The sequence below is a fragment of the Miniopterus natalensis genome, chromosome 12, assembly GCF_054644295.1.
Source record: "Miniopterus natalensis isolate mMinNat1 chromosome 12, mMinNat1.hap1, whole genome shotgun sequence".
Classification (NCBI taxonomy): domain Eukaryota; kingdom Metazoa; phylum Chordata; class Mammalia; order Chiroptera; family Miniopteridae; genus Miniopterus; species Miniopterus natalensis.
In genome coordinates this window covers 65,624,258-65,633,066 of record NC_142092.1, presented here as the reverse complement: position 1 = coordinate 65,633,066, position 8,809 = coordinate 65,624,258, and the positions used below count along the sequence as shown (strand labels likewise).

At 39.1% G+C, this 8,809-nt stretch overlaps 1 protein-coding gene across 1 annotated transcript; it reads left to right on the top strand.

The window, feature by feature from the left end:
- The first annotated feature begins 3,857 nt into the window (after positions 1–3,857).
- Positions 3,858–4,841, top strand: LOC107535561 (olfactory receptor 1L4-like). The gene has a single exon (XM_016211066.2). It carries the CDS (start codon positions 3,858–3,860, stop codon positions 4,839–4,841), a length of 984 nt encoding a protein of 327 aa, XP_016066552.2.
- The last annotated feature ends 3,968 nt before the right edge of the window (positions 4,842–8,809 follow it).

The window sequence follows — 8,809 nt, the reverse complement described above, 5'->3', positions numbered from 1 at the left end:
TCTGTTTCCACTGAATTTTGATCATATTTACCAATTAGTAGTTTGATTTTCTAGCATGAGACTGAGTTTCTTCTGTGCAGGTCAGTGGTGGAAAATACTGGTATGTATTCAATTTGCGACCATTTTCGTAATATGTAATCCATATCAGTAAGCCATATGTCATTACTATATTTAAAAAAGTGAGACCAAAAATTTCTCCATTTTTCATACAATCTCAGATTTTCTGATCTAGTGCTCCATCTCCTGCTGTTTCTTTTATACTCAAAGACTTGTTTAAGTCAAGTATTCTGAGGATGACAGTTCTAAAATAGATAAGCAAAGATGACTAGATGAAATCCAACAAAAGGATACAGTTGGGTGATGGTGAAATGAGGAAGTCATTGGAGAGCAGAATAGAAACATAACAGTGGTCATAGTTGTCCTGTTGTTATCTCATAAAGCCTCACGCCTTGCAACTAATGCAGCTGAGTTAACATATTTGTGTTAAGAGCAAACACTCAATAATTATACAAAGGAAAGGTTAGGAAAGATGGTTTCTTGAAGTGATGAAATGAGAATCAATTTCCTCTTGGGGTTTCTTCTTGACTAACTGTTGACATTGTGCAAAGCTATGGTGATCCCCAAAGGATAGACCTTCCCTAGAGACATAATTGTTTTCAGAAGCTTTATGGTTTTTGCCTCAGTGAGATCTAGGTGTAAGGAAGGAGAAGGAGCAGACTCCTGAGCTACAGCCTCAGTTTATAAAGAAAGGTAGAAGGGCTCAGCACATTCAAATCAGTATTTCATCCAAACAGAATTGGAGGCGTCTCGGGTTGGTAGAATCTGAGTGTGTACATGTAAGTGAGGCTGCTTCATTGGGGTGAGCTCTCCTATAGAAGGCTTTCATGGAAAATTGCACAGAGAATCCCTGATTTTGTGAGAATGTGCCTAAGAGCTCTACCCAGACGTTCTAACTCGAGTGTATGATGTTAAATACAGAGAAAGGTGAGAATAAGCTTACACTCTGCCCTAATAGTAAATAGAAAGGGAATAGAAAGACGTAACCCTCTTATAGAAAATAGTATGCTATGTTACCAAGAACAATGAATAAAATGAGGTACCTGTATTAGGATCAAGGGAAGCAGGGTGATGGAGGAATTGTCAGTAATAACGTGGAAAGGTGGGTTTCTGAGCAAGAATGTGAAGGTTTAGGTGGAGCATTTAATCATGCAACCAGGGAGGGTATGGAGAGACCTTTCATAGTTTCCAGGTACAATACATGTGTGACAGAGGACCTCATTTATTTTGTGAGAATTTGGAAGATATATTTTTGAGACAGAGAAAAAGGAAGTTCTGGTTTCATATATTGCAGATTCAATATTCGTGATTCATTAACACAGGGTACAGACTAGAAATAGAATTTTGACCAAGAAGACATTAAATAGTGCACATTCTTAAGACTTAGATATTGATAAAACAGTAAAGACTCATACGTCCCTTTGTGCTTTCATCAAAGAAGAAAGACAAGAATAAGCAGGACTAGACCTTGATACTTGAGCTCCCTCCCTTCTCCATGACTCTGTATGTCTCTGAAGCACCAGGTGGGAACTGGGAAACCTGAGACGCTTTCCCATCTCATTCCAGGGATTCTTCCTTTTGTTTTTGTTTCCCAGATTTCAGTTTAGCTTACTATCTTAAGGTGTTCAAATCTGTACATGTGCGATCTTCATATCTCTTCTAACAAATTACTCCTCTCTGTGCCATCAGCATCCTTGATCCCTCCAAGCTGTCTGAACAGGATCCATAGAGCTCCAGCTCTGGTGAGAGTAATGCTGAGATATTGGAAAATAGGAAAGATAAAGAGATGAGTCGCAGTGAAGTCAGCCAGTAAGAGTACTACCGCTGCTTATTACTCTTATTGCATATAATTAGTTAAAAAAATACAGGCTTGCTGTACTTGGAAGAAAATGGACATTATAGTATTACATTTTCATCCTCATAGGGGATAAATCTATACTCACTGCTACTTTTTTCCCCTTGGAGACCATTTTCTATCTCTTTCCCCACAAAGGGACTTATTCATCCCCCTTTTCTCTCATGTCTTCTTTTTCACTTTCATCTGTACCTCAATGTAGACATCTCTATGTGGCCACTGCCTTGGATGGGTGATAGGATCATAAGAGCATATAGTTTGAGCTGTATCCACGGGCACAGAGAAGGATACAGGGAGAAATAAAGACAAAAGGTAAGTTTTACATTTTAAGCTCCTGCTCTATGTGTGATCCTTAGAGTAAGGAAAGCACCAGGAGAGACGTCCTTAAATAGTTTTGATTCTTATCTCAATGTTAGTATTCCCCCTTCGTTGGGTGGAACACGGGACTCATCAAAGAATAAATGCAACTATAGCACACCAGTTGGCTCTGCAGTGAAACATATTTACATAGTCATACTAATGTAAATATTGTCCGTTGATTCTTAGCTTTTACCTGGAAGACTTATCTATAGCTATGACTCATAATTTATATGTTTTCAATCTTAACAATAAACAAATCAAGGTACAGTTTCCAAAGTTTGGGAGGGTGCAGGGGTGAAGACAGTAAGTGTCGTCTGAAGTTTATGGAATTAGAAATACAGATTTAAGTATACGATTTAAAAGCAACTAATTGGAGAACTAAAATAATCATCCAAAAACAGGGGGGAAGGAGGGGAGAAGAGTGGGGATAATGTAAACAAGGTAAAACTTCATCTTTTATACTAGAAACTCAAAAGGTATCTTAAGTTATAAAATTGCTACATAGATATGTAAACAAATAGCATATTATTTAGGGGCTTAAAGGTATGAACCACTAGAGGAGTTAAAACTAAACATGGAGGTGGGTAAAATTAGAGTAAGAGTCCTCTGCTTTTTATTGTATGTTCTCTTATACTCTACAATTTTAAAATTGTTTTTCTCACATTCATGAAGAAAGGCAGTATTTCATCAAAATATCCTTATTCATATAGCCACCTCAGAAAGTTACCTCTTTGGTGTACCATTGTAGACCTGCCTACAGGGAAAATATGAACTAAAAAGACATGAGAATTCTCTCTACTGCAAGATTTTATTATTCATTGAAAATTAATCATTAATAAAACCAATGACTATGTTAATCACTTCTACTCTCATCCCAGATAAGTTCAGTTGACTTAAAGGAACAAGAACTCCCCTACCAAAAGAACAGTAGCTTTTAGACATACAAAGTTAGGACCAGATCTTCACTCCAGTGCCCCCATCAAAGATGTAGAGACTCAGACATCTGGCTGGAGCCTTGATACCTTTCCCTTCCCTCTCCGGCTCTGACAACCAGCCAGTGTGGTGCTTAAGTCCAGTAAAACCATACAGATTCATGTCCAGGTTTTGTCACTCAGATCTTCAACAGAGTAGTCTCTTTGCTTTAGTTTTCTCATCTGCAGTATGGGACTGAAAGTACTATAGTTTCTACCATATGGGATTGTTGTGAGGATCAAATGTGTGATATTTAGTATGCTCTTCAGCTCATAGCAAGCACCAAAGAAATTCTGTGTATAGTGTGATGCCTGCCTTGTTATATAGTGAATTTCATAAAAGCAGGGACCATGTGTAATTTATCTTACTGTCCTTCATATCTATCAAATTGAAAGATTCTCAGTGATCAATAAATGAACCTGGAAAAAACTAAAGAGTGGGTGAGTGAGTGGATGGATAGAAAGATCATGGCAAGGGAAATGGGAAAAAAACCATTTTGGCAACTAGGGGCATTCATGTGAGAAAAGATGTTTCCTAATAGTTATCCCAGAGTATATTTCAGCATTATTTGATCTTAACACTTGCTTTTTGCAGGAAATGTGGATTGTGTCTAATGGCCACTAGAAACAGGACAGGTATAACTGACTTTGTTTTATTGGGCCTGTCCAGCAGTCCAGAGATGCAGCCAGTTATTTTTGGGATTGTCCTTGCTATGTACCTGGTGGCAATTATAGGCAATGCCCTGTTAGTAACTGTTGCCCTCTCAGACCCCAAGCTTCAGACCACCATGTACTTCCTGCTTTGCCAGCTTTCCTTTATTGACATATTTCTCACAACCATCATTGTTCCCCAGATGCTGGTCCACACACTGTCTGTGAATAAAACCATCTCCTTTAACCACTGCATGCTCCAGCTGTTCTTTTTTATGGCCGTAGGCAGCATGGAAGGCCACCTGTTGGCTGCCATGGCCTATGACCGCTATGTTGCCATCTGTAACCCCTTAAGATATTCTGCCATCATCAGCCATCGCTTCTTTCTACAGATAACCTTGACCTCATGGGTGGTTGTCAGCCTCAACAGCCTCCTTTATAGTGTGTTGGTCACCCGTTTAACCTTCTGTGGCAACCAGGTGACGCACTTCTTCTGTGACATCACACCCTTGCTGAAGCTCTCCTGCACCAGACCAGTAGTCAGTGAAATGCTAATATTTACTGAAGGGGTAGCTGTGGTGGTCAGCCCCTTCTTCTTCATTCTGGGTTCCTATGCCCGCATCGGTGTTGCCATAGCCCGTATGCACTCAGTTGCTGCCCTGCGCAAAGCTCTGTCCACTTGTAGCTCCCACATCCTGGTTGTGCTGCTCCTGTATGGCTCGGTGATCCGCATGTACCTCCGGCCCTCCTCCAGCTATGACTTGGACCAGGATCGCCAGGTCGCCATCTTTTACACAGTAGTTACTCCTATGCTAAACCCACTAATCTACAGCCTGAGGAACCAGGAGGTTAAGGGAGCTCTGCGAAGACTTCCCAGGAAACTCCGCATCTCAGCAAACTTCCAGCCTGGCTCCCAGGCCGACCGGGAATGGCAGCACATCTCCTGAGCCCGAGGAGTTAAGATGTAGCTTGAAAGTGTGTTGAATAGATGGGTTGCACTTCCAGTAACTGGTGTGGTTCACATTCCTGTGGAATAATGTTTCCTATTGGATCCCTCTTGTTTGGATTTGGGAAGAAGTGAGTTTTTGAATAAATAGTTCTGGTCCCCATTGACTGGCCTAGAATCTAATCACTTTGGAACTGAAAAGATACTTTTAAATCATCAGACTCGAACCTCTCATCTGTCAAATCTAATATGAGGCATAGGGGATTACTAAACTAGATTATTACACATCAGCACTGCCTGCAGAGATTTGATCACTTTAGTGATGGGATGGCATGTACTGTTTTCCAGAGAGAAGTCAAAGTGCATTACAATACCATTATACAGAAGAGGGATTTTTCAGCAAATCATAGAGTAGTATAAACTACTCTTAAAATTATAATAATTCTATGGTTTCTCATATTCTCAACTCACAGTAATAATAAGTAGTTCAGTACTTATGGTGACTGATTATTCCATCTGAGCTTCTGTGTCACTCCATAGGAGACAGTGTAGGTCACTGACAGCAGAGTGGAGGGGAGTCTTCACAGTGGCTCTAACACTGGGAGTAGGGCATCAGATTTGGGACATACAGTAAGTAGAGCTGTTTAGACACATGGAGAGACTAGATGTAATATGTAAGGGAAAAGGAAGAACCAAGGATGGACCGTGAAAATGGGTGGAATAATTTATATGTGGAAATGGGGGCACGTAGATATGGTTGGGGGGGGCAAAATCAATAACTCATTTTTGGCCATGTTAATTTTGTGATATCTTTCCAAGTGGAGATATTTTATAGGCAGTTAAATACATAATGCTTGAGGCTTAAGGCCTTCTCTTGAGATAGAAATGTCACAACAAAATGTAGATGATACTTGAAGCCATGGGACTGGGTAAAATCACCTAAAGAGAATATAGAAAAGAACTATGAACAGAGCCCCGAGATGGTTGCTCACTCCAGCATTTAGAGGTCGGGGAGAGGAGACGGCAAAGGAAACTGAGAAGTAGCTATTAGCAGGAAGAAGGAAGGTAAGTTCGGTAAGTTCAGTATGTCTGAATCCTAGGAAAGAGTGTTTCCAGAATAGGGGAGTGATCACTCTCTCAAATGCAGTTGAGAAGTCATTAATGAGAACAGATAATTGATTATTAGATTTGACAAGATACAGATTATTGGAAACTTTGGTAAGGGCAATTAAGAGAAGTGTTGGGAAAAATTACAATTACTGTCATTTGTGATAAAATTGCAAGTGAGTAAATGGAGGCTGTGGTAACAGACATTTCTCAAGTATAATTTTTTAAAAGAAGATAGATACAAAGTTGTGTGTAACTTGAGGAGGACACAAATCAAGGGAGAATTTCTAATTTTTGTAAAGACTGGTGACAATAAGCATCCATTGCTGATAGAAGTAATTCAGTATATAATGAAAAATTCAGGATTCAAGAGAGAAAGTAATTAATTGCAAGAATGAAGTCCTTGAAATGGAATGCACATCTATTAAGGGGATGTTTTTATCTAGGAGATGAGCCACTTCTTTCCCTGTAACAAAAAGGAAGTCAGAGTAGGCAGATGGGCTGGTCGATTTGATGGCGGGAAGATGGCATATACTTGAAAAGACTTCAACTGAGAGTGACGGGGGGCAGGATTGTTTTAGAGACTTGTAGAAAGAAATTATGTGAAATATGCTAGAGTTTGAGAAAGTGAAGTACTAGGAAATGTTATGGGAAGCCTCAATTCTGCCAATATTGAGTGCCCATTTAGGTATTTCATTCACAAGTTTAATATTAGTTCTGTTATCATGGTTGGGTGGTATTCTGCAACATGAATTAATGAACAAAAGAATTAAGGGTGTTTATAAGAAGGTAGTTTACAGTTCTGGACCATAAAATGTATTGTAAAGGTGGGAAGGAAGGGCATAAATTAGGTGATGGATAATGAAAAACAATGCAAAGGATGACAGATCTCAGTGATGTCAGAGAATTGTTGCAGTTGAACTAAAATAAGGTGAAATATAGAAGCTGATAGGAAGTGAAAAGTTTAAAATTATGATTTCACCAGTGGTGCAATTATTTGTAATGGCAAAGTCTAAAATATGACCATGTGAGCAGGTAGTTAAGATGAGGTAAAGTAAAAGATTGCTGACACTAAACAGGTCAGGAACTGAGAGTCCAGGTTTTTTGTAAGATAAGCCATTTATATGGATATTAGTGTTTCCAAAAGTGATAATTAAATAGTGGTGGAGAGAGTTAAAGAATCGGATGCTGAAGTCATCAAGGAGTGAGGGAGAAACATCAAAACATTTCCTTATTTTATTTTTTCAAATAAAAATTGTATAGATTTAAGGTTAGGACATGATGATTTTATATACAGGGTGTGGCAAAAGTAGGTTTATAGTTGTAAGTACTTGAAACACAGACTTTATTTTGGTATTAGTATTTAATTATTGTATTATTTTCCTTATGAACAACTGTAAACCTACTTTTGCCCCACTGTATATGAGTATGTAAGATGCTTCTGGCAAATGGGAAGAACCAGAGTTAACTAACCAAAAGTCGGCTTGATTTCCTTGTTATTATCATTTTATAAGTGCCAGGGCCCCCTACATCTTGGAAGAATTTATTGTCTTTGTGCAACCAAAGACTTAAGGAGTGTAGCTTCTTAAACCAATTTCAGTGGTGTAAATTTTGACTAACATTTACATATAGGTTACAAGAATATTCTCTTCTAGCTAATTACACAAAAATTACCACAATTTTAGCTCCTTCTCAACTCAGTGCCATGACCACTCATATCTTATAATAGAAACTTTTTCCAGATAAATGGACTAAACCAGCCACATTTGCACCTTCTGCCCCATGTCCCAGGAGGCCCCTCTCACCTTTTCCTTTTGATCCTACACCCATGAAACGGAAGACTTGACATTTTAATAGACATCATGACTCTTAGACCTTTTCCTCATGTCCAGCATTGATTGGTCAGCAGACAAATACCTAGTAAAATAGACAAATTCTGTATATCAAGTGTAGAAAAGATCAGGAGTGTGCTGAGACAAAGGAGTTGAAGTTTTTCTGAATGGTATAGCTAGTGGATTTAAGAAAATGTAAATTGGAGAACTGTGCCAGTGCTTAATTGTGGACCATCTGTAACTCCTGACCTTATTCAGTGGACATTTGTCATTAAGTCCCTCTCCTCATATTGAAATAGTTCCCCCATTTCATTTATCTTAGTGGGAGACAGAACTTTCCTCTATCTTACAGAAAGTAAAAGCAGCCATATTGCTCTCCCAGTTTCCCTGTGAACTAGAGTGTAGGCGAGTGGCTAAAACTTGGCCAATCACCTGTTCCACCTTATTTTGAATCTAGATGTGTTGGTGCAAAGAATAAGAACTGGGCAGTTCTTTCTGGAGGGGGTTTTCAGGCCTTCAAGGGCTGTACCCAGTGCTGATTGCTAGTAACTCTTGGTGGTGGGGATACCAGTGGCAGTGAAGAGAGTTTGATGACCATAGCAGTAAGTTCACCAGACCAACTCTGGGATATGATTTTGACTGTGGTTCTTTTCCATTTTATTGAGCCTAGTTCCTTAGTCTTTTGGGAAAATCCATATATACTTTCAATAAACATATTTCCTTCATGAATCAGTGAATCGGTTTCTGTTGCCTGCATCTAACTAACTCTGAGAGTTAGAACCCTGGTGTTTAATGGCAGGTCCAGAAAACATCCTCAACTGTAATCAAAGCCATGCTAATGTTTTACACTAAATACATAGTTTCATGTGCTTTGGGTTTAAGGGATATCTCAGGACAACATCCAGTGAGAAAATCTGTGATATGTACTTAATTTAGATATTTCCTGGAAGTTCTAAAGGAAACAGATATGTGAGGGGCAAAACCGTTTCCCCAGAATCACAGATAAAACTTGGAACTGTGTTTAGGGATA